Source organism: Kogia breviceps, chromosome 2, assembly GCF_026419965.1.
Source record: "Kogia breviceps isolate mKogBre1 chromosome 2, mKogBre1 haplotype 1, whole genome shotgun sequence".
Classification (NCBI taxonomy): Eukaryota; Metazoa; Chordata; class Mammalia; order Artiodactyla; family Physeteridae; genus Kogia; species Kogia breviceps.
Window position 1 is genome coordinate 88,232,917 of NC_081311.1, and position 26,254 is coordinate 88,259,170.

General features: G+C 46.0%; 1 protein-coding gene and 1 long non-coding RNA gene across 6 annotated transcripts in view; one reads left to right on the forward strand and one right to left on the reverse strand.

Annotated features, from left to right (window-relative positions):
• ARHGEF4 (Rho guanine nucleotide exchange factor 4) overlaps nt 1–26,254 on the forward strand; it is a 244,565-nt gene that overhangs the window by 89,801 nt on the left and 128,510 nt on the right. For all 3 annotated transcript variants that reach the window (XM_067025774.1, XM_059052593.2, XM_067025775.1), the window contains exon 2: nt 18,201–21,791. In XM_067025774.1, coding sequence (XP_066881875.1) covers nt 18,201–21,791 — 3,591 coding nt within the window. The remainder of the gene's footprint in view (nt 1–18,200; nt 21,792–26,254) is intronic.
• The window catches only part of LOC136793582 (uncharacterized), a 95,719-nt gene that overhangs the window by 14,923 nt on the left and 54,542 nt on the right, over nt 1–26,254 (reverse strand). Inside the window, exons 2-5 of one of the 3 annotated variants that reach the window (XR_010839065.1) lie at nt 18,145–18,267; nt 13,573–13,733; nt 10,915–11,087; nt 10,120–10,230 (exon numbers count right to left, since the gene is read on the reverse strand). This is a non-coding gene — a long non-coding RNA (uncharacterized lncRNA). Of the gene's footprint in view, nt 1–10,119; nt 10,265–10,914; nt 11,088–13,572; nt 13,734–18,144; nt 18,268–26,254 lie in introns of all 3 variants that reach the window. The other 2 variants (XR_010839064.1, XR_010839066.1) reach the window with 2 other exon arrangements.

Genomic DNA, 26,254 nt, shown 5'->3' on the forward strand with positions numbered 1-26,254 from the left:
ACTTTCTACCCATTCTTTGGTAGATTGTAGAAATATAGTAGATATTATTAATGCTTATAAGTTTGCCTAAAGATTCTTTTGGAATTTCTATCAAAACGTATGTAAATGACAATACGTTCATTTCTTCCTTTGCAAGTCTTATGTATTTTATTGCATCTTTCTGTCTTTTGTGCAGGATAGGATCTTTAGTACAGTGTTGAAAGTGTCATAGCAACCATCCTTGTCTTGTTTCTAATTTGAAAAGGTGTTTTCAGAGGTTAATTGAGTGTGATATTTTCTGTACGCTTTTTAGAATACCCTCCATCAGATCTCAAAGTTTCTTCCTCTTTCTATTTTGATATGAGGAGTGGATGGTGAATATTTTCATATACTTTTTCTGAATCTATTGTAATGACCATGTGTTTTCTTTCCCCTTTAATCTATTTTTGTGGTAAACTTAATCTATTTATGTGGGAATAATTTCAACAATTGGTCATGAAATGCTATATTTTTAAATCATTAGACTCATTTTGCTAACATTTTGTTTAGAAATTTTGCATCTATATTTGTGGGTGAGATTAATGTGTCTTGCGCTACCCCTGTTGAGTTTTTGTGTCAGCATTATACCATCTTCATTCAAGGAGCTGAGGAACAATCCCACTTTTTCACTTCTTTGGTGTGACTGGAATCATGTGTTCCTTGAATGTTTGGTAGGATGTTCCTTTTTTTTTTCTAATTTTTAAAGTCTTTTTTCTCTCTTTCATTTAGGATAGCTTCTATCATTACATCTTCAATTTCATTAATCTCTTCTTTCAGAATGTCTAATCTGCCGTTAATCTCATCCAGTGTACTTTTAAAAAATATTTATTTATTTAGTCTGTGCCAGGTCCTAGTTGCGGCACGTGAGATCTTCGTTGCGGCATGCGGACTCTTAGTTGCGGCATGCATGTGGGATCTAGTTCCCCAACCAAGGATCAAACCCGGGCATCCTGCATTGGGAGCCTGGAGTTTTACCCACTGGACCACCAGGGAAGTCCCAGTACATTCTTTAAAGTTATCTGTGTGTGATACTTTCTTTATGTCTTTTTTCCTTTTATGAAAAGAATTTAACATGTTACTGAGTGCCTTCTAGCTCTCAGGAACTGTACTAGATTCTTATATACGAGCTTGTTAGATCTGCACATCAGCCCTGTAAGTAATCACCCCTGTCACTGGAGATGAAGAAAGTGAGGTGAAAAGTGTATGCCATTTCTCAGGGTCCCTCAGCCAGAAAGTAATGGACCAGGAATTTGAATCAAATTCCAGATGTCCAAAAAATGTTATTCTTTTCACACATTGCCAGAGAGAATTTATAAGAGACAAAGACAACTTGCAGTGTCATCATATCCTCATAGCCTGGGCTCAGGGTCTGAAAGAGTACTGCTACATGCTAGTAGATAGAGCCATCTCTATTTGCACATCTTCAGTTGATGGTAAGGCTGTGCATTTCTCAACATATTCTTTATTTATTTTTGTTTTGAGTGTTCATTAATTATGCTTTTTAACGTAATTTAAGTGTAAGTTTATAGAATTTAAATTTGTAGATTCACATGCAGTTGTAATAAATAATAAGAGAGATCCCACAGAAACTTTGCCTAGTTTCCCTCAATAATCATATCATTTTTTAAACATCTTTATTGGAGTATAATTGCTTTACAATGTTGTGTTTGTTTCTGCTATATAATAAACGGAATCAGTTATATATGTACATATATCCCCATATCCCCTCACTCTTAAGTCTCCCTCCCACCCTCCCTAACCCACCCCTCCAGGTGGTCACAAAGCACAGAGCTGATCTCCCTGTGCTATGTGGCTGCTTCCCACTAGCTATCTGTTTTACATTTGGTAGGGTATATATGTCCATGCCACTCTCTCACTTCGTCCCAGCTTACCCTTCGCCCTCCCCGTGTCCTCAAGTCCATTCTCCACATCTGCGTCTTTATTGCTGTCCTGCCCCTAGGTTCTTCAAAACCATATTTTTTTTAGATTCCATATATATGTGTTAGCATACGGTATTTGTTTTTCTCTTTCTGACTTACTTCACTCTGTATGACAGACTCTAGGTCCATCCACCTCACTACAAATAATATAATTTCGTTTCTTTTGATGGTTGAGGTGTCCAGCACTGGATTTTTCAGGCAGTTGGGTGGAGCCGAGTGTTACTGCCGAGGTGAGGACCTCTGGGGGAGCTCACACCAATTAATATTCCCTAGGGCCTGACGTTCTCTGTTAGTCCAATGGCTTGGACTTGTCACTCCCACCACAGGAGCTCAGGCCCAACCCCTGGCCTGGGAGCCAAGACCCCACAAGCCACGCAGCACAACAAAAAAATAAATAAATAAAGCAACGAACAGAAAAGAGCAGAACCATAACAAAGAATAAAATGTGAAGTAAAATTGGAAAAATTTAAAAATATATTAGAAAACATAAAAAGAAAAATGAAACAATGGCAAAACAAAACAGAACAACAGCAAAAAAATAATAATACTATGAATATAAATAAATAAAAACACAATCGAATAAAAGATACAATTAAAGATAAGAATTAAAAAATTTTTAAACATTAAAAAATTCCCTGTGCCTCCTCTATCAGTGTCCTTGTCCCCACAGTGAGCCACAGCCAACCCCCATCTCCCCAGTAGGGCTCCAAGACCTCTAGGTAGGTCTCTGGACCTGCTGTGTCAGCCCCACCTCTACGTGTGCTCCTCTCACCAGCATCTGTTCCTGAAGCCGGCCTGGAGCACATGTGCCCCTGCAGGCCAGCTGGGGCACAGGCCTCCATAGGCGTGCCCACAGAGGCCAGCACAGCTGAAAGAGGCCTTGGAGGGGGGGCTGCGTTCGTTCAGCCTGGACCTGCACGGCCAGAGGTGGCTTTGATGGGGGGCGGTGCTCAGGCCCACCAAAACCCGCTTGGCCCACAGAGGCCTTGTGGGTGGCAGTACTCAGGTCTGCCAGGACCCATGCAGCCGGAAGAGTCCATGGCAGGGGCAGGACTCAGGCCCAGGCCTCGCATGACCAGAAGAGGCTTTGGCAGTGGTGGGGTTCAGGTGGGACCCATGTGGCTGGAGGGGGGTCAGGGGGCCCTCAGGCCTGGGACCTGTGTGGCCACAAGAGGCCTTGGCGATGGGGCTCAGGCCCAAGACCCACACAGCTGGAAGAGGCCTTGGTGGGGGGGCTTAGGCCTGGGAACCACATGGCCTGTGGGGGCCCCAGGGTGGGGTTCAGGCCCGGGACTCCAGCAGGCTTGCCAGGACCCAAGTGGGCAGGGGTTCCCCTCCAATCCCCCAGTCTCCAAAAGGTCCCTCTCCATGCCCACTGATCCCCTCACCATGAGTGCGCCCCTCTGAGCGTAGGAGCCTCTCCTCTCCCCCAGCCCCCACTCAAGGGTGCTGGCCCTGTCCCACCTCCACTTTTCTTCCCTCGCTCCTTCCCTCCCATGTCCTACCTGGTCACAAAGGGATTACTCCCATCCCCTTAGGTGTCCGAGGTCCCCCATCAGCACCTAGCAGGTGCCCTACTTGTGAGGAGACATGAACTCCACATCCTCCTACTCCGCCATCTTCAGGAAGAGCCTCATGTTAAGAGACTCTTTTTTTTTTTTTGGTGGTACGCAGGCCTCTCACTGTTGTGGCCTCTCCCGTCGCGGAGCACAGGCTCCGGACGCGCAGGCGCAGCGGCCATGGCTCACGGGCCCAGCCGCTCCGCGGCACGTGGAATCTTCCCAGACCGGGGCACAAACCCGCGTCCCCTGCATCGGCAAGCGGACTCTCAACCACTGCGCCACCAGGGAAGCCCTAAGCGACTCTTGATCCTATTAAATCTCTTTTAGCAAGCATTTGCCCTAATTAGTTTTTTTTTAATTAATTAATTAATTTATTTATTTGGCCGCGTTGGGTCTTTGTTGCTGCACGCGGGCTTTCTGTAGTTACGGCGAGTGGGGGCTACTCTTCATTGTGGTGCGCGGGCTTCTCATTGCGGTGGCTCCTCTTGTTGCAGAACACAGGCTCTAGGCAACAGGCTTCAGTAGTTGCAGCACGTGGGCTCAGTAGTTGTGGCTTGTGGGCTCTAGAGCACAGGCTCAGCAGTTGTGGCACACGGGCTGAGTTGCTACATGGCATATGGGGTCTTCCTGGACCAGGGCTTGAACCCATGTCCCCTGCATTGGCAGGTGGGTTCTTAACCACTGCACCACAAGGGAAGCCCCCTGCCCTGTTTAGATTTAGTATGTAGGTCTGGCCTATTTTATTGGCTGCAGTTCCAATGACAGTTTAGTTTTCTGAGCTTTTGCAATGCTATTCTGATTTGCTTCATTCTTCTGCTTGAGCTCTCCCTTGATCCCTATTTGTGCTGTCTACAGGGTCCAGAAGTGGTTTCCCTGGGCTTCCTGGCGTTGTTAGGTGAGTGTGGGAATCCTAACCCATAGAACAGAGAGCACTTCCCCTGGCTGTTTTCCAGCTACCCAGTGCCAGTGGGCTTCTCACTCTATCTCTGCCATTGCCATTGGTAGAAAGAAGTGCCCACCTGGGACATCTTCTGCCCCTGGGAAGGGCTGAAGCCATGGGGTCTGGGAGGTTCTCTGCTGTTGGGTGGAGGATTGGGAGATACCAGTGCTATGTTACTTTCTGGTGCTGGGTAGAGGGCCAGAAGACACCAGGACTGTTGACACCACTTATGCAGGCAGAGGGCACACCTGCTCCTGGCAGTTGTATGGCAGGGCGTGGTTTGGCTTGCCTAGGTTCTGCTGTTGACAGATTGGCCTGTTCTTGCTGATAGTTGAGGGATGGGGAGGTCATGGCTTGGCGTACCCGGGATCTTTTGTGGCTACTGTTGTAGGCGAGTCAGGACACTGCTGCCACTGGGGATAGATTTTCCTGCTAAGACCCTGCTGGGCTTTCCCTTCCTGGAACTTTGGACAGAGAGTGTTCTGTGTTTTCTTAGATTCTGGATTTTTCTATTTGGCATGAATCCATTAATTATAGGACCAAACTAATGGCCAAAGTTGTATACACCTTCCCTAAGATCCAGAGCCCATGCTCTGGACCACCTCCTTATCAAACTCTCACACACTAAGCCAATATTCTCCCTGCCCTAAATCACCCCAGGGCCAACCACTATCCCAGAGCCTGCTGTAATTATTCAAACTTGCCAGTCCTAAGCTGTTTATTTTGTCCTGTCTTTCTCTCAGAAACCTCAATAAAGGCTCTAGCCTAGGCTTTCCCCTTGCTCCTTATGCCTCCTGACCAACACCCGTGCTTCCCCGTGTGGCCCTCTGTGGCACAGTGTGCCTCTTTCTCTTGGAAGCTGTACATAATCTAAATCTTCTTTCAATGGCATTAGCCTCTCTGCCATCACTCAGTCACCTCCATAAACATACAAATGAAGCAGAGCAAACTTTTCTCCCTTCTCTTCCTTCATCCTTCTCTCCCCCTCCCCATCTCCCTCCCTCCCTTCTTTTCTTCCTTTCTTTCTGCCTGTTTATGGTTCCAGGTTCCCAGCCCAGAATATTTGGGAGATAAAAAGAAAACTCAGGAACAAACTCTAGACCTTATTTAAACCTTGTGACTAGCAGACCTCCTTTGGCCCTACTCTGGCAGGGGATGGAGAGCTCTACCTCATTACTGCCAGGTGGGGTTGGGAGTCCTGGTTCCCCACGGATGAGATCAAAGCTGTCACTTGAAGAGAAACAAGCACTCTACATTCTTGAGGTGACACCTATAGCTATGAATATTGGAAATCAATCAGTATGCAAATATCGATTGAGATTATTCTGCATATCAGGACTTGCAACTAAGCACTATGGGGAAGGTAGAAGGCCCTTTCTACTGGAGCTGAAGGCCTGTTTGAATTATTAACAAAATTACCTATAATTCATATTACATAAAAGGAATCAAATTGTTTCCAAATATTTTAAATTTATGAAATGGTAATGTAACCAACTTGATGTGACAGTTTTGAAGAAGAAATAATTTTGACTGTAACAAAAATGTTGTTTCTTTGGTATATTTCATTTCAGAGTTTTTTTGTTTGCATTTTTAAAATGATTTATAATCATATAATACATAAAATTCCTGCATTATTATATATTTCCTCTACTATTCAATAGCCTTTATGAATTAAATTTTTATGGCTGTGTAATTTTCCATTGAGTGCATATTGTTTAATTTGATTAGCCATTTTCCTATTGTTGAACACAAATTATTTCCCTTTTAAAATTTTCCAAATAGCACTTCCATGAACATGTCGCATTGCAGAATCTTTCCTTAAGGTGGAATCTCTCAAGTGAGATTACTCAAAGTATGACCCTTTTGATCGCTCCTTACACATAATTTTAGTGTTCATTGTGGATATTCCCTGATGCAATTCTTACTGGTGCTGTAATGGTAATTTTCTATTTTTCCCATTCCTTCCACATTTATTAATTGGAATTTTTCTGCAAGGAAGAGCTTGCTCTTCTCCCCTGATTTTTTTTTTTTTTTTTTTTTTTTGCGGTACGCGGGCCTCTCACTGCTGTGGCCTCTCCCGTTGCGGAGCACAGGCTCTGGACGCGCAGGCTATGCAGCCATGGCTCATGGGCTCAGCCACTCTGTGGCATGTGGGATCTTCCCAGACTGGGGCACGAACCCATGTTCCCTGCATTGGCAGGCGGACTCTCAACCACTGCACCACCAGGGAAGCCCTCCCCTGATTTTTATTTATTCAGTCACTTATTCACATCAATATGGGCTTATGGGTAATTATTCTAGCCTTTGGGTTATAATTCAATAATATAGTTATTTATTTTGTTACTCAAATTGTTCCAAATTGGGGAGAATTGGCTTCTTAATAATAGCAATATTACTTAATATTAAGTAATTACATTAAGTAATATTAAATCTTGAAATCCATAAACACCATATTGTCTTTATTTATTTAGGTCTTCTTTGATTTCTTTCACCAGTGCTGATTAAAAATCCATGCTGTTGAAATACCAGTATATAGATCCTGAATTTATTTCATTAGATTTATAGCTAGGGATATAATTTTTGGCTATTATTGTAAATGCAGTTTTTTAAAAAATTTCAAATTCTAATTGCTCACCCCTAGTGTATAGGAATGCAATTTATTTTGTTTCTTGTTCTTATATCTTACCACCTTGCTAAACTCATCTATTAATTCTAAGAGGTTTCTGTGGGATTTTCTATACAGAAAATTACACATAGACTGTTCAGTTTCTTCCATTTTAATCTGCATTCCTTTTATTTCTTTTTATTGTCTTATTGCACTGGCTAAGACTTCAACATTCAATGTTGACTAAGTGTGGTGAGAGAAAGCATCCTGCCTTGCTGAGGTCTTAGGGAGAAAGCACTCAGGTTTTAACGCTAAGTATGATGTTTTTTGTAGTTAACCTTTATCAGGTTAAGAAAGTTCTCTTCTATTCCTGGTTTGCACTCTTCATTCCTTTGTGTAGATCCAGGTTTCAGTCTGCTATCATATTCCATCTGCCTGAAGAACTTTTACCATTGCTTATACAGTGGGTCTGCTGGAAATTAATTCTCTTGGTTTCAGTTAGTCTGAGAAAGTCTTTCTTATTCATATTTGAAAGATTCTTTTGCTGAATGTATTTTTTTCTTTTAGCTGCTTAAAGATGTCACTCCATTGTCTCCTGGCTTGCATGGTTTCTGATAAAATTTTTGCTCTAATGCTTATCTTTTTTTTCCCTCTGTGTATTATTTTTTACTTTAGCTGTTTTCAAGATTTTCTCTTTGTCTTTTGTTATCAACAGTTTGAGTATGACATGCCTAAGTGTGAACTTTTTTTCTTTTGTGTTTATCCTTTTTGAACAGTATGGATCTGTGGGTTTAATATCTGTGGCTAATATGGGAAAATTATTGGACTTACTGCTTCAAGTATTTCTTCTGCCCTATTCTCTCTCTCTTCTCCTTCTAAGATTCCAATTATGCCTATGTTAGATCATTTGATACTGGCCTTGAATGTCTGGGTTCCCTCTCTCCCTGTGGATGCCTGGCTTTCTGCATATTTGGGGACCAGTAGTTTGCTCTGCAACCTCAGCTCTGTGACGGCTCCAAAATAGTAATGAATGTGAGACTAATTTGGCTTTTTCATTATAAGGGTAGAGTGATGCTCCTTTGAACTCACTTTCATATCAGGGCAGAAGGTGCAGTCAGAATGCAGTTTTTAAAATGCTAATCCATTCGTGTGCCTTCCTTCACAAATGAGGTTGCTTAGGTGCAGAAAGAGGACGTAAGCCACCTCAAGTCACCCAGGATGTCAGTGGCAATAGTTTGTCACAACTGCAAATTCTCATCACAAGGAGAGTCACTGATTTTTTTTAACCTCTCAAAGTTGTGATTAAATGCCCACTTCCCACTGGGGAGGGAATCTGGGCTACTTTCTTACAACTTGGGTTACTCAGTTGTGCAAGAGTTTGGGGGCCCACCTGTCCTTGAGACACCAGAGCATAATAGAGAAGAAAACTGAAAGACTATGGTAACTTTCTGACTGTCCTCACAGCAGCCAGGGTGACTGTAAAGACATTCCCCATCATGTTACTCCCTGTTTTAAACTCTTTATTGGCTTCCTCTTTGAACTCAGAACAAAATCCAACTCCTCAACCCACCTACGAGACCCACAGTACGGGCCTTTGCCTCTTTTTCCCCTACCACGAGGTCACAGTGGCTCACTATTTTGGTTCCCTCGAGCCAAAGTGTCTGGACCTCAGCGTCTTCACACAGGCCTTTCCCCCAGCCTGGAAAGTTCTCCTCCCCACCCATCCCCAGGGCTGGCCCTGCTCAGCTTAATCATTAAGCATGACTCTGCTTAATCACCTCCTGCAGAGCCCTTCCCTAACTTCTTGGGCTTTCTCGCTTCCCAGCCCTCCTCTCAATTTGTAGTTACACATGTGTGCATCCTTGTTTGGTGTTTGTGTGTGTCATGGGGGCAGTGACGAGGTCTGCTTGGTTCCCTGGGCACCTCCAGCCTTTGCTATTATTAAATGACACTGATGAGTGCAACGCAATGTGTTAAATGATAAGAAAGATGTGTGGTAGCAAAGATGAGTGCAGGGTAGCAAAGGCTTGACTTAGGAGAAATGGAGAGCCCTGAGGACCAGTGTTTGCGACTTGGCCCTGTGGTGGCCCTACTCACTCATCAACTCCCCATTTCACAGTTCTCCCCCTGGTGCCCAGGAAACATCATCGCTCACATCACAGCTCAAATGTACACCCTTTGAGACCCTCCTCGCCCTGAAATTACTCTCATTTTCCTTTGTGTGGACAGTTCTTGTTTGTACCTTTGCACCCTTGCTAGTTGTGTAGTGCTTGTTCCCTTGTGTGTTCACAGCTGATCTGATAGGAGGGGCTTTGTTTTGTGTGTCTTTTATCGATGCAGTTTCTGGCCCATAGTAGTTCCTAGTAAATGGCAACTTCTTAAGCAACCCTGAATCCAGAATTTGGCAAATGCATCCGTGCTCTCCCAGAAAAATCAGACAAAGCAGCAGATAACTACAGGACCTTTGAAAATAGTTTCTGGTGTATGTGGAAATCCAGCCTGAAAGTACAGAATTGGGGCTAGTTAAGGGAAAAGGCCAATTTGGATTCTAGAAATATTCTTAAATAAACATAATAGTAATACTCCCAGGATCATATTGTAACTCATATTGACTGCTTGAAAGGACTTCCAGGTAGAAGTCCTGTCACCTTGTCTAACAAATGGGTGAGAAGTATGTACTTTAGGTGCAATGAGGTAGAAACTGCCTGAGTCCTTGGACAGTGTAGCGAATAATACATCCTCCTTGGAACCTTGTCAGTGTGAATAATTGACCTGGAAACCCACATCTTTCAAAGAGTGAAAGATAAACCTGATTAGCTCAGGTTCAAATGTCAGACTTTTGTGAGGAGTGAGGTTTGCTAAGTGAGCATATGTGACTGGGGGTAATACGGAAACTTGCTCCGAAACTAAGGCAAGAAAAAAACTTCTGGGTACCTCTGACATCCTCAACTTTCCTCTGGTTCTACTTTAGCCTCTCCCCACCCCACACCGTGTAACTGTCACTGTCTTCTGTTTCTTTATTCACCTGACAAACATTTACTGGAAAAATCTTACCATTCATGTGCCATGCCCTGAGCTGTTCTCTGGAGGGATCACGGTGCCTCCTGAACCACCAGAAGACGACCTCGAGGACAGTCACCCCTCTCGCCGTCGGCCTCAAAGGAACTGCAGTTTAATTCCAATTATTTGAGTGAGTTTCCTAAAGAAAACAAAAAAATCAAACAAACAAAACCCACAAAAACAACAACAAAAACTTCTCTACTCAAGTAGAATAATAAAATATTTCATTTCTGTATTAAAATATCCTCACACAAATTGGAAAACTCAAAACAAGAAGATACTGTATCTGTTGGACAGTTCTAGTGCACACGGTAATTGGAAGATGTGCATGGAGATCTGAATGTACCTTTGAATGTCACATTTGGAAAAATGTCCTGTGGATGTAAAATGCTTATATGCTCACAGCCACAGAGTTATAATAATCATCGTTGCGGTGGTGATTCTGTATAGTTCTACATTTCTCCAATATTTTCTTTGTGTTTACTCTGTACCAAGCCTCTGCTAGATACTATGGGGGGTAACAAGACATATGATAGCAAGATATATAATTTCTGTCCCCAAGGTATTTGTGAGCAAGCTGGTGTGAAGAGAACTGACAGAATGGGGTGTTTAGTCTCCATGTTTAACATGAGGTGGTCAATATATCTTAGAGTTTAGGAGAATATTTAGAATTTTCAGAGGGCTCTGATATCCTTAATTCATCTTCCCCAAAATCTAGTAAGATAAGCATACTTGGTGGTGTGGAGCCATTGACAGAAATGTAGACTAAGGCAAGAGAGAAAAACAGACCTGTAACTCACTCTCTGCCCCTAGAGAAGTCCAGGTCCTTTTTCTGGAAAGCGTCATGGTTACGGGTTACACAGGCCTCCTGTTCATGCCACGCTGCTATACACTCGCACTGTCAGACAATCACTTGGGCCACAATCAGGGTGTCAGCAGGGCCATGCTCCTTCCTGGAGGCTCTAGGGGGGATATTTTCATTTCTTTTTTGTTGTGATAACATGTGAGATCTAATCTCTTAGGGGAGAATCCGTTTACTTGCTTTTTCCAGCTTCTGGAGGCTGCCCACATTGCTTGGTTTGTAGCCCCTCCTTGGATCACTCTGATTTCTGCTTCCCTCATCACATCTCCTTCCCTGACTCTCCTGCCTCGGTGTTTCTCTTATAAGGATTCTTGTGATTACATTGGGCCCACCAGATAATCTGGGATAATCTCCTCCAGATTTTTAACATAATCATATCTGCAAAGTCCCTCTTGCCCTAGACATTCATGGGCTCCAGAAGAGATTAGAACATGGACATCCTTCAGTGAAAAGGGGCATTATTCTGTCTACCACAGTCTAGAAGAAATGACAGGAAAAAGTTAGTGACTTTAGGTTGCGAAGTTTTTAAAATTAGACACACACAAAAAACATAATCTGAAAAAAAGAAATCCATGAATTAGGTTTCATCAAAGTTAAAACCTTTTGCTTTAAAAAAAAATTGTTAGGGCTTCCCTGGTGGCGCAGTGGTTGGGAGTCCGCCTGCCGATGCAGGGGACACGGGTTCGTGCCCTGGTCCGGGAAGATCCCATATGCCGCGGAGCAAATAGGCCCGTGAGCCATGGCCGCTGGGCCTGCGCGTCCGGAGCCTGTGCTCCGCAGCGGGAGAGGCCACGGCAGTGAGAGGCCCGCATACCGCAAAAAAAAAAAAAAAAAAAAAAAAAAATTGTTAATAAAAAGGCAAGCTGCAGGCTGGAAGAAGCTATTTGCAAAACATATATCCAACAAAAGACTTGTGTCTAGGATATATAAAGAATTCTTACAACTCAATAAGAACACAACCCAGTTTTCTTTAATGGGCAAAAAATCTGAACTGACACTTCACAGAGAAGATGTACAGATAGAAAAAAGCATATGAAAAGATGCTCAACATCATATGTCATTAGGAAAATGCAAATTAAGGCCACAATGAGATACTGCTTCACACATACTAGGATGGCTAAAATTAAGAAAACTGACAACAGCCGATGTGGGTAAGGGAGTAGAGCATCTGGACTGTCATATACTGCTGGGGGTGGTGGAAAAGGGAATGGAGAACAGTTTGCAGTCTCTTAAGAAATTAAACATACACCCCTACCATATGGCCCAGGCATTCCAGTCCTCAGTATTGACTCAAGAGAAATGAAAGCACACGTCTGTACAGACTTGTACAGCGCTGTTTGAAAAGCCAAAAACTGGGAACAAGTCAAATGCCCCTCGGCAGGGGAGTGGATAAACACATTGTGGTGTATCTATACAACAGAACACTGCTTAGCAATAAACCCTGTTATTGACACATGCAGCACAGAGGAATCTCAGAATAATGGTGCTGAGTGAAAAATCGGACAAAAAATACATACTGTACGATTCCATTTATATGGAACTCTAGAACATAGAAATTATAGTAGCAGAAAGCAGATAAAGATCGCCTGGGGATGGAGGGGAGATGAGAGGGAGGGATTATAAAGAAGCATGAGGGAACTTTTGGAAGCAAGAGAAATGTTCGCTATCTTCTTTGTGGTCGTGGTTTCACAGATGTATGATGGTTTCACACAAACTTTAACTGTACACTTGAAATATGTGCGGTTACTTATGTCAATTATACCTCAATAAGGTTGTAAAAAAGATAGTGAAAGGGAGGGAAGGAAGGAAGGGAGAGAAGAAAGAAAGGAAGGCAGTGTCAATTTAGAAAAATGCACAACGTGAGAGCTGTGAGTTAAGTTTTATTTGGGGCAAAATGAGAAAAAATAGCCTGGGAGCAGTTTCTCAGAGCTCTACCTTCCTTTTTAAACATATGCTCTTAAACAAACCATGGTTGAGTTCACATTAAAAAAAAAAAAAAAAAAAAAGGAAATTCCCAGGGGGAGAAAAAAGGGAGGGGGGGTGGAACTAAAAAGGCTGAAGTATGGTGATAGATAGAAACTCAAATAAATGCTCACTGGTTAAACTCTCTGGTTAAGTGATTGAAATATTGGATCTTGAAAACCCAGCTATATGTTAGTTATGAAAAACACACCTAAGGAACATAGAAAGTCTGAAAAAAAAAAGAATGGAAAAATATATACTAGGCAAATACTAACCCAAAGAAAGTTGATGTAGGTTTATTAGAGAAGACAGCCTTGAAAGTAGAAACTTTTATTAGGTATAAAGAGAGTTACTAAGAAATAAAAGAGCCAGAACTTGTTTATGCACCTACTAACATAACACTGAAACGTGTCAACTGAAAGATGGCAGAATTAAAAGAGGAAATTGACAAATGCAGCACTACAGTGGGTGATTTCAACGTACTTAATAGCAGATGAAAAACTAGTCAAATTATGAGGATTTGACGAGGATTTAAGACTTAACAAGCTTGATGAGCTATTATTTAATCCTGAATGAACAAGTAGCGAATACACGATCTTTTCAAACACCCATGGAACACTTACTTATGAAACAGTGTTAGGGAACCAGGTCCGTTTTGCAGTCTGCCAGCAAGCCAAAACGCTGAGACTGGAGGTTTGCAGCAGGAGATCGGCAGCCAAGCGTGAAGAGGGCAGACCAAATCTCAAATCCGCCCCCCGAAAGCGGGCCTCGGGGTATTTCGGAGCTAAAGAATACAGCGTGGGGAAAGGTGATTGGAAAAAGGTGTGATAATCGCAGGTCTGTGCAGCCGTAACTAAGCTGCCCGCCTCTGCAGATTCAAAAGGTCACTGAGCGGACACTTGAGCAGGCCCCGTTGAAGGGTCGGCGTCCCGTGCAGTCTTAACCAGTTCAGCTTCCACTAGACAGCTGACTCCGCAAAACAACCAGGCAAACATCTTACTGCTTAGGCTTATTGCCACGGGGAGGAAATGCAAGTCTTTTGTAGCAACAATTAAAATGACTTTGATTAATGAAGGCAGATTACAAGTGACATGGATTTAACTAATGATTACCCGTGGTTTCAACAGGAGCTTGTACTGTGCCATAAAGCCAGTTTCAACTAATCTCAAAGAATCATACAGACCACACTCTCTGATTACAATGTAATTCCATAGAAATCAGAAACAAAAAGATAACGAAAACCTACTTCTAAATAAATTATGGGTCAGAGAGCAAATCGTACTGGAAATTAGAAAAACAATAGAACTGCAAGATAATGCAAATACCACCTATTAAAACTAATGGCTTGCAACTGAATTTGTATTTAGAAGGGATATGTCTTGTCATCAAATACTAATATTTTTTAAAGACTGAATGGGAGATGAGGAAGTGTGGAGATAAAATGTAAATTCTATTACTGAGGAGTTTGAGAAGGGAAAGAAGATGGGGTGCTCTGGGGGATGGGGGCAGGAATTCTGATGGAGAGAGGTTTGCTGCCTGCGACTGCAGGTGAGGGAAGAAGTGAAAGTCTGGAGGGTTGGGGGCAGGGTTCTGGAGCCCCTTTGTCAACACCATTCTCAACTCCCTAATGTATTTTGTCTGTCACCACCTCATCCCTCTGTGCAAACACCCACTGCGGTGCAGCTCTCTGTTTCTTACAGGAGAAAGTCCAAACACCTTGCCCTAGTGTTTGAAGCCTCACAAAGTTATAGAGATAAGACAATTAGGGAGTGCCAGGCCTGTGACAAAATAAAGAGAGCTTTTCTGCTTAAAAACTTTCAAATCTGATCCACCCCTAACCCCCAGAAATAACTCTGAGCTTCAGCAAAAAGAACACTTTTGCCTGTAGATTCAACCCCCAGACCATCCCTTAGGGATAACCTTGAAATTATATGGATTTGTGCTGAGAAATTACGTATTTGAGAATTACTCCTGAAACAACTCAGGGGGAAAAAAAACTTTCTTCATAAGATTTAGAATCTAATATTCAACCAAATCAAATGCTTTTAAAAAAAAATGTACTCTTCATATTCAGCATTTAAACACTTTAAGGAATATTAAAGCTGGATTTTCAGTGCTCTTGCACAGACTATACCAATTTTGTAATCTGAGAGAGTTTAGAGGGGTGCCCCCCACCCCATCCCCAACAAAGGCTTTTTTTTTTTTTTTTTTTTCGTTGAAACAGAGTGAGACCTCTTGCCAGAATACCTGGAAGTCAAAGAAAGCCTGACTCTCATCAAGACCCAGGCAGGGAGTACATACAGTTCCTTTAGCTGGCATTGTCCTGGGTCATGATGCTGAGCAGGGGGTGGGGTCAGCAGTGAGACCTCTGCCATCTTGGCATAGTCAATGTCCAGATCATTGGTCATTTGGAATTTGGGACTTTGGAATTCTCTGGGCCTGAAACGTGACTGTTGATGCCCATATGAGTCTGTGAGGTGATATCAAGCTGTGACAGAGCTGAGGAAATGCTCTATGGTCAAGGGGCCCCTTCCCAGTTTAATAACAGGTCGGCGAGATGAGGGACAGAGGTGCTCTTGACGGCAGGAGTTACTGAGTAGAAGCCTGTAGCTGACCCCTGCCCCCTGTTCACTTCTCTGCCCATGGAGCACAGACTTGCCATTACACAGGCCTCCATGCTTGGCAAGGCATGTTCACGGCTGGACCTGCTTGGCCTCGCCAGGCCGTGGGGAGCCTGTAGGCCAGAGACGGTTGTTCCTGCCGCATAGTGAGGGGCCCACCACCTGGGAGTTGGACCACTGGAGCACGTGCCTGCAGTGGGCTTGGGGGAGACCGGGGCTTCCGTCATTCCTCCCTCCTCTTGGACATCACGTGGCCACCACACAGCCCTGCTTTCCAAATGGTTTGACTTTTAATGTCTCCTTTCCTATTCCCCACTCCTTTCTGCTTTGCGACATATTCGAAACTATAGTATCATATAATTTCTGATTTTCTGAATCTACCCTGTAGCTTAACTACCTCACACATCACATGCTTTAGTGTTTGTCTGCTTTTCTCCTCTTAGGTAAAGAGGATTAAAAGCAATTTTATTTTGAGGAACCTCTAATGACAAGTCCTCAGAATCTGTGCTTGGGAAGGGCTGGTTGAGTGAACAGCTTCTGTACCAAGTTTGTGCGAAGGAGCCTTAGCTATAGACGCAGGGCCAAGTGATTTTCCTACTCCGGGCCTGGGGAATCTTTGGAGCGGCTGAGAACTGAATGCTGGGTCCAGCACTGTCACAGAGTTTAAGGTGTTGTTGTATGTATAATACATGCTACAACCAAGATACATGGATGAATCTCTAGAGTATTATGCTGAGAGAAAGAAGCCAGCCCCCAAAGAGTACAAACTGCATATTCTGGTCATCTGAAACTAGAAAAGGCAAATCTAGACTGTGTGGCAGAAACAGGGCACAGGGGAGAAGAGGGGAGATTGATCTCGTGGGGGCCTCGGCCTGCAGAGGTTTGAAGCGGGCTTTCTGTTCCCGGCCAGAGTTTGAGGTCGGGCCGCAGCTGTGAGAGCGCTGGATCCTAGCCACCAGACCACCAGGGACCAGTGGCCAGTGACAAGGCCCCAGCCCGTCAGCTGTGTAGAAATGAATTTCCACATAGAGACGGAAAGTAGTGAAGCAAGTGAAGTGTTTATTAGGAGGAAAAAGGGTATGTGTGGATAGACACACGGGCGGGCTCAGAGAGAAAGTCATGCCCTCGTGGTAGTTTGAATCACTTTTATGGGGCATTTCTTCCAGGTTTCCTTTGGCCAATCATCTTGCTTTGCCTCATTCTGAGTCTGTATTTGGTACATCTCAGGGTCCTCCCATGAGTGTGGGCACATCTCTTAGCCAAGGTGGATTCTAGCAAAGAGGCCTGTGGGAAGGTTGACATCACTTACTATGGGGTGGCGCCCCCTCCCTTTTTGACCCAAGGAGCCTTTCTGCACATGCGTAGTCGGGAAGGTCTCTTTGACTTTGAGAACGAGGACTATTTGGGGTTTTTTATCTCTTATCTGGGCGGGGCCCAGCCTCCTCTGTCGCTCCTGCTGTTATGGAGTTTCTGTCCACAGGGAAGAAACTTAAGCTGTTCAGCCTGGGGCCCCTCTATCTCCTGCCTCAAGATGAGGAGTGACTTGGGGAGGGTCCGGGACTTCTTTGGGAAAAGGAAATAGGATTTTTATTATGGTGGTAGTTACATGGGTGTATACATTTGTCAAAAAGCTCAGAACTGTATACTTTTTTTTTTTGGCTGCATCGGGTCTTCGTTGCAGCACGCGGGCTTCTCTCTAGTTGTGGCCTGCGGGTTTTCCTCTCGTTGTGGCACTTGGGCTCCAGAGCATGTGGGCACGCAGGCTCTTGGGTTGAGGTGCGCGAGCTCAGTAGTTGTGGTACGTGGGCTTAGTTGCCCTGTGGCATGTGGGATCTTAGTTCCCTGACCAGGAATCGAACCCATGTCCCCTGCATTGTAAGGCAGATTCTTTACCGCTGGACCACCAGGGAAGTCCCCAGATCTATACACTTTAGATGGATGCATATAAATGATATTATAACAAGTTGATTGAAAAATGTGTAATGAGAGAATGAAACTCTGCAAATACTTGCACAAGTTCTCTACTTTTCCTCCTGTTCTCAAAGCTGTCTTGGGCATTTATAACATCCCAAAATATGATTGCAATTTCAATAATTCTTGTGTGTGGCTGTTTTTTTTTTTCTTTCTTTCTTTTGGCTGTAGCAGCAAACCTAACTCAGAAAACACTTTTAAGTGTAAGAGCCCTGACTTTAATTGGTTACATAACAACAAACAGAACACAAAGCAAACATATATTCATTTGCTCTTTCTTGCTGAAAACATTAGGCGCCGATATGCTTCTCACCGTGACTCAGACAACAGTTCCTACTTAAACTGCACGTGCTCATTCCACCTATTCTGATTTTTAATAGGGTTGCTTTAACTGTGTGCTACACCTTCTCCCTACTGTTTGGGTTTGGCTCCATCTCCTCTTTTCTGTGCTAATAAAAGGTAGCTCTTCATATTTACCGCTCTCTTCCTACAGGCGGTGACTGTACAAGACCTCAGGGGGTTCCTCTGGTTTTTCTCTTCACATGGGAACATATGAAACATTTCTGAACCTTCTTCCTCCTGACAAAGGCAGGTGCAGTGTACCTGTGTGCAGATGTCCTCAGGCCTTGTCTGTGACTCCTCTCTTCTTGCCCTTCCAGACTCCAGAGCCAAGTGTACACCTGCCAGGTGAAGGTGAGATTGAAGACAAGGAGCTCCCCGCTTCTCCTGCAGAACCAGAGGAACAGGGATGGAGCCGGGAAACAGACCACGATGACTTTGAGACACTGTCCCACCAGAGTGAAAGTCAATCAGACATAAAAATTGACCCCTTTGAAAGTGCTTCCGACACAGAGTCCCTGCCTGGTGACCTCCTAGGGGGAATCTGCCTCACTCCAGATGGTACCTCTGAGGACAGCGAAACACGTAGGGGATGCCGTGACACCCCAGCATCCGGAACCCTTCAGGAACATCATTCAACTGGTGTCCCTGGGCTTGACCCAAAAGAGGAACTAGATCTGTACCTTGACTTCAAGGAAGAGTCCTGCAAAAGTGGGGCACGAGTCTTTGCTGCAGTTGCTAGAGAAGTGAGGGCCGTGCACCTTTGGGAGGACATGGCCGGCCCAGAGCGAGAGTCGCCGCTGGCAGGGACTGCTGACCGCACACAGGGCTGTTCACGGGGGCCCACGGGCAGCTGCGGCCTCCCGCCAGCAAAGGCCGTGACTGTACAAGACCTCAGGGGGTCCTCTGGTTTTTCTCTTCAGAAATCCAGGTCTGAGAGTTATCTGGGCATCCCAGTGGTCTGGCCCTTTCTTCTCTGGTGCTGTGAACAGGGCCGGAGCTGGCCAAATATCCACAACAGGGACAGGGGAACCCAGCTGCCTCTCACAGCCCCTCCGGGAGCCAGGACAGGGAAGGGAGGTACTCCGGGCCCCGCACTGAACACAGGCTTGCACTGCTCCCAGCCTGGCTTAGATGCCACCTGCCACCTTCCTTTAGGGCCATCATGCCTCCTACATGCCAAGCTTTGCCATAGCGCCCCAGAAAAGGCCGATGACAAGGGCAAGGCATTCCCAAGGCACTGCTGTCAGCACACAACGATGCTGAACAGGGCCCATTCCATAGCAGAGTTTCCCTTAAGATACTCTGAGGGGCCTCTAGGGCAGAACTTTGTGAAGTCTGGGAGCCATCTGAAAGAAGGGACAGAAGCAGAACGGGCTCCAAGAACACAACACCCTCTTTACCCTGTTCCCACCCAACTGTCTCATTTGCTTCCTGCTTCCCAAAGGAAGCCTCCTGGTTTGGAGGATCTCTATGAACCCAGTGCTCTTAGCTGGAAAAGGGCGTCTCAGGACACGCCCTCTGAAAGTCTCTGGCTGGAAAACCAGCCAGGACAGGATTCTAGGTCCTGCCCAGTCTCTTCACGCCTTACTGTGGAGTTGGTGAGCTGCAACGCAGAGCAAGTGCTGGTACCAGCTGAGGGCAAGTTGGGACACGGCCCAGAAAGCAGAACAGAGGAACCCCTAAGCGCTGGCCTAGCACCAAATGCTGAGGACGTGAGTGATAAACAGAAGCAGCTTCAAGACATTTCTGTCGAGGCAGGAAACCAAACCAGTAATTACACATCAAAGCATATCCTCAGTGAGAAAAGAAAGCCACCTGCTAGGGCCAAGCTCCTACATCATCCCAGCAATAGCAGGTCACGGGTGTGGAACAAAGACTGGGGGGTTTGCTCTGGAGTAAGCAATCACTCAGATGCTCTGGAGACCACCCTGAAATCAAGCACGACAGTCACTTCAAAGGAAGCAGAAGACGTGATGGTTCCAGACCCCAACTTCACGAAAAATGCCTTGCAGGGTTTTTCAGGAGTCGCAGCAGTCACCGTGTCCCCCTGCCCCTGGGGGGGTGAGGGGTGTGACCAGGGGCATGAGGGTGGTGCCACACCCTTGGCAGAGGGCCTCCAGCTAGAGCCCAAAGCAGACATGTCTTCTAAGGGCACGCGCATCATTGCAGCTGTCGAGCAGAAAGGGTTGCAGGCCACCAGGAGGAAAGTGGGTCCTCTTCCAGAAACACAGTCCAGTGAGTTTCTGGAGGAAAGACCAGGGTCTCCCTGCAGTGCTGGAGCGACCCCACAAACTTTCGGCAATGAGTGTGAGCTGCCAGCAGCCCTCGGACTGCGAGGTGAAGACGAGGCTCTTCAGCAGGTGGCCCCAGCCTCAGAGCTTGGGATACTTCTGATCCCCCAGGCGGCTTCGGAACAGAGGCCCCCGGGTGGGGAAGAGATGTCTTCCCAAGGGCGCGCCGCTGGGGGCCTGCTGAGCACAGGGGCGCCTGCGGAAGAGAACCCGCCCGGGGCCAGCCAGAGCTCCGGGACCCCGGCGGCCAGGCAGGAAGCTGCTGGGAGGCCCGGGGCCCGGGGCCCCGAGGACACGCTAGGGGTGCACTCAGCGGAGGGCGGTGCGGACAAGCGGCCCGGCGCCCAAGCCCCTGCCCGCGCCCGTGCGCTCCGGCTGCCCGGACCGGCCCGCCGGCTCCGCCAGGCTTCGCGGGAGCCCCGGAAGCGGCTGGCATTTCCCAAGGTGACCTCCTTACGGAAAGGCAAGCCCTCGGCCGCCGAGAGCCCGGGACGGGGCCGCCCTGGGGCTTCTAACGGCCTCGAGGAGCTGTGCACGGACAGTCCGCCCCCGGTGGCCGGCGGGCAGAGCGCGTCGGGCCGGGTCGGGACTCCACGCGGCGCGCACGCCAGCGCCTCTCCCGAGATCGGCTTCCAGGGCGCAGGCCGAGGGCTCGCAGGGCTGACGGAAGGGGGCCATGTGGAGACGCGTGGGCACCTCGGTAGCAGAAGACAGTCCTCAGAAAGCTGCGACGCCAAGAGACTCAAAACCCCAGAGAAGAGGCTCAGCGCGAGGTTAGCCTCAGCTCATAAGACCTTTGCAAATTTTTTTGAGTCGAGAGTTCTAGAAAAAGAGAACACTGGTGAATGCTTTCCAGGTTCTTTCAAGGACCAGAAGAAAAAGAGCAGGCTGCACCAGACCTCCTGGCACACAGTTCTGAAAAGCAAAGATGCTGAAGGCCCCCAAAGGCCCTCCTTAGTGAGTCTGGTTCCAGGACCGGAGATCTTGAATCCTCCCAGACCTTCCCCACTAGGCACCAGTAGCCACTGCAAGGGGCAGGCAGAGGACAAGGAGAGCTGCTACGTTATTAGAGATCACTGGACACTCCCACATTCCCCTACACCTTTGTCATTCAGCGACTGGGTCTCTTCAGATAACAGGAGAAAAAGTGAACCAACTATCAAATGTACAAGCACTCAGGAAAGTGGTAAATACCTACCTCCAGGTAACTTTCCTGAAAAGCCTTGGCCTTTGTCACCCACCAGTCCTGGAAGGCAGCAGCCTGGGATCAGCCCCACCTTTCCCTCCAGCTCCACCTGTTGCCTGGCATATGGAAGCCACGGCGTGCCCTGTAAGCCCCTGAGCCCCAAGCCACAGAGCCCCAGGCCTGGTGCCCAGCGGGTGGATTTCCACTATCCTGGCAGGGGCAGGGCCATCTCAGCGGTTTCGCTTGGAAGCTCCAGCCATGTAGATAGCAGCTCAGAGGCCCCTGGAAGCCCCAAGACCTCCAAGGCCTGGACAAGCCTCCTACTTTGTCTGCAGGCACTAGACCAGGGTGAGAAGGAAGAGAGAAGGAAAAGAGGCCAGCACCCCTGTGGCCTGAGCACAGCACCCTCGCTTAAGGACCTTGGGAGTGAGGTGAGTTATCTGTGATTCACACCAACCTGTTTATTTACCTTTTAAGGCTGCAGAAGGAGGGGACCACACATGACATTTCCCTAAGTGAGGGGAGAGGAGGAAAAGGAAGGCCCATCTGCCTTCCATGGAGACCGTTCCACTTACATTCCATGGGGAATGCCCCATCTGAATCAACCCAGCCAGACCAGTTTCTTGGAATTTGCCAAACTAACAAGTGGGAATTGGCATTTCATTGTAATTTTGTGTGGTCTCTTTTTTCCCTGTAGAATTCAAGCTAACTGAATTCCCGTTTGTATCAACTGCCTGTTCATAGTCTTTGGCCATTTTGTATCAGGTGATTGAGGCAGGCTTTCTTAGGTCAGCCTTCATCCTTCCCTGCTGTAAAATTTTAAAAAGCAATTTCCCCACGTTGTTTTCTAGTATATTTATGGGTTTATTTTTAAAATCTAAACCTGATCCAGTTGAATTTGTTTTAGTATAAGGAGAGATTATTGGTGCTTCTGAAATTCCTAGTAAAAGAAAATGGTCTCTCCACCAAAGCAAAGGCATCCACCGACGACAGGAAACAGGGTGGTGGGTCAGGCACAAGAAGGGGTATACCAGCTTGGGATTTCTCACGAGTCAGGCTGTCCTCGGAAGGAGGTAGCTTTTGGGAAATTCCGGAAAGAGTAGTCTTGGGACTGTGGAAGCAAACCTCCCTTTTCCCTGTCCACTCCTGCAACCATATGCCCTCGCCCCTTTGCTTCTTTAGACAAATAGGTGTAGTATCTCCCACGTGCCCAGCGCTGTGCTGGTGTGGAAGAGCCTCAGGTTCAGCGTTAGCCTCCGAGCAGGGCCAAGTGCAGGCACCCTGCGCGCTGCCTCCCGGGTTCCGGCGAGGCCCCACCTTTGGCGAGCCGGCCACGCTCTGCCTGCGGCAGGTGCCAGCCACCCAGCTGCTCCGAGGGTCTCCCTCTCCCCTGCGCTCAGGCTCTCTAGCCTTCCTCCGGGTTCTGATGTGCACGCATCTTACGTCTCTCTGGTAAGATTCGAAAAAGAAAGAGGAATAGGAACGAACGTTTACCCAGCGCCCGCTTCGTGCCTGGCCCTTTCCTGGCCCCTTTTCAATCAGCTCACTGCTTGCTAAACACGGCAGGCTGTCCGGGTGTTTGCTGCAGCCCCTGCACCTGCTCCTTCAGTAGAGAACACCTCCTGAGCAGAGACAATCTCAAGGGAATGTTGTTTTCCACTGTGTACATATATACACATATACATTTGTATGTATAGCACTGTTAAGTCAGTTTTATGATTATATTATTTAGGTCCTAATAATCTTTTTCTACTACTTGATTTTACTCTGAGTTAACTAACACTATAATGTCTTTATTTTTCAATCAAGTTCTCTATGTATTTCAGATAATCAAAAATTAAAAGGAACAATGAGCAGCCCTGTGGGCTGAAACCAGCAGGCATGGGGCACTCACTCCGGCCTCCAGGCCCTGTGTGGGCTGCTTAGGAGGAAGCGAGCTGGGAGAGGTGGGAGTTCACAGGGTGCGTTCCCAACACACTGGAATTAGGCATTAGACATTCAAGAGTGATCACCACTGGCTGAAATTACGTCACTTTATTCAACATATGTCCTCATCGGTAAAGACTTCAACATTAACTTTCAAGCATTTTTTTCCTTGTTGTGTGACTTACTTTTTTAAAATTATTATTAGTAAAGTTAAAAACAAAGTCAATACAGATGTAGAAGAGAGAAGGTAACAATTTCCCTTCAAAACCTCCCAATCCCATTCCACAGAAGGAAATAACGTCAGCAGTCAGTGTGTGTGATCGCATTATCACCACACATACACAGGATTGTAAGGGAGAGATTTGGGAAGAGAGGGTTACATGGAGGGATCATACCCACATATTACTCTGTAACTATCTTGTTTACTTTAATAATACGGCAAATACAGTCCTCGAGGGGTTTTATATACATTGTTCCCTAGTTGAAAGTCACATGCTATTTCATAGTATGGCTATATAGTATTTTAGTTAACTATTTTTCTATTGATTAACATTGAGGTAATTTCTGGTTTGGGGCCATTGTAAGTAATGCTGCAACAGCATCCTTGATCAGATGTCCAGAGGTATTGATGCTTTTATTTCTTCAGGATATAAAAGAGGGATTGCACAATCAAAGGGTACATGTGGTTTTTGTTTTTTTAAATTAATTTATTAATTTATGGCTGCGTTGGGTCTTTGTTGCTGCGCGCAGGCTTTCCCTAGTTGCAGAGAGTGCTGGCTACCCTTCGTTGCGGTGCATGGGCTTCTCATTGCAGTGGCTTCTCTTGTTGCGGTGCATGGGCTTCAGTAGTTGTGGCATGCGGGCTCAGTAGTTGTGGCACACAGGCTCTAGAGCACAGGCTCAGTAGTTGTGGTACACGGGATTAGTTGCTCTGCAGCATGTGGGATCTTCCTGGACCAGGGCTCGAACCCATGTCCCCTGCATTGGCAGGTAGATTCTTAACCACTGCACCACCAGGGAAGTCCCAAAGAGTACATGTGTTTTTAATTTGAATAGATTTCAGGTATGTTAGACCTGAATGGTCTCGGAGGGATCCCAGCTCACCCAAGAACCGCCAAGAGTCGAGAGTCGTTGCAACACGCAAGAGGTTTATTAGGAGCCGGTGCACCGGGGTTCCTTGGTCCTCACGCAGGAGGCCGAAGAGGAACCCCTAAAAGCGGAATTACACACATTTTATAGGTTTTATTTTTTCATTATGCAAAGTGTGGATATATCGAGGGTTTTTTTCTGATTGGTTTGTTTGTTCCGGACGGACCGGAGTGGGAACTTGGCTCTAGTTCCTTGATTGGTTAGCTATCGGATGCCTAGTTTACATTTTCGTGTTTTGTGGTTTTTCTCTGAAGGGTGTAACCAGATGTTTCTTGGAATTGTTTTCCCTAGGTGGGGGTTGAGTCACACGGGTTATGATAATCCCTTCAGTTACTTTCTGAAATGATTGTGACCATTAACACAGAGCAGGATATAAGAGTGCCCACTTCCTGACATTTCTCCAACTTAGCTGCTTATTGCTCCTTTTAATTTTTGATTATCTGAAATACATAGAGAACTTGACTGAAAATTAAGCCATTATAGTGTTAGTTAACTCAGAGTAAAATCAAGTAGTAGAAAAAGATTATTAGGACCTAAATAATATAATCATAAAACTGACTTAACAGTGCTATACATACAAATGTATATGTGTATATACGTACACAGTGGAAAACAACATTCCCTTGAGATTGTCTTTGTGCTCAGGAGGTGTTGTCTGCGGGAGAAGCAGGTGCGGAGGGCTTCAGCAAACACCTGGACAGCCTGCCGTGTTTAGCAAGCAGTGAGGTGCTTGTAAACTGCCCAGGAAAGGGTCAGGCATGAAGCAGGTACTGGATCAATGTCCATTCCTTTTCCTCTTTCTAATTCAAATCTCACAGGAGGAGTGAGAAGGCCTCTTATGCTTGTGCATCAGAACATGTACAAAGGAAAGAGAGCGGCAGATACATGAACACAGGAAGGGATGGTGGGGAAAGCTCTGAAAAGTTTGCTCTAGCTGAAGCCCTGGGCAGTAATGGACAGAAACTGAACTTAGAGCTGGGGTGAGGCTCCATCTAGTGGCTGCTCCTGGGAGAGCAGGCTGTGATTTCAGGAGCAATTTGTAAGGAATTCAGCGGTGTTCCCATTTCTTTCTTCCGCAACGCTCTTGAGAAGCAAGAGAGTTCTTTTATTCCAAAACAGCCATTCGCAACATTTTGTTAAATTTACTTCCAGGTTTCACTCTATAAACAAATTTTATGTACTTAACATGGTTATGATCATGCCATCTACAGAGGCTTTAATTTTCCAAGATTTCACATCCTGCACTTTGTTTCTTTAAAGCTCTTTTAAGTTGACAAATACAGAATCATACAGAAAAGCATAGTACACAAATGTGTAGATAATATATTTCTGTGAAACAAACTCTGAGTAACCTCCACCTGAGTCAAGAAACACCACACTACTACCCTTACTGCTCCGAGAATCCTTCCTCCTAACTGGCCCTAGCCTGGCCCTAGCCTCTGTGCCAACTTCTATGATATCACTTCCTTGCCTTCATTATAATTTTACTGCTTAACTTGTACCTCCAAACGATGTAGTTTATTTTCGCCTATTTTTATTTATTTATTTATTTTTGCGGTACGCGGGCCTCTCACCGCTGTGGCCTCTCCCGTTGCGGAGCAGAGGCTCCGGATGCGCAGGCTCAGCGGCCATGGCTCACGGGCCCAGCCGCTCCGCGGCACGTGGGATCTTCCCGGTCCGGGGCACGAACCCACGTCCCCTGCATCGGCAGGCGGACTCTCAACCACTGCGCCACCAGAGAAGCCTGCCTATTTTTGAACTTTACATAAATACAACCATATGTATTCCTTTAAACCTTACCCATTCTGTTTGCTCTAAT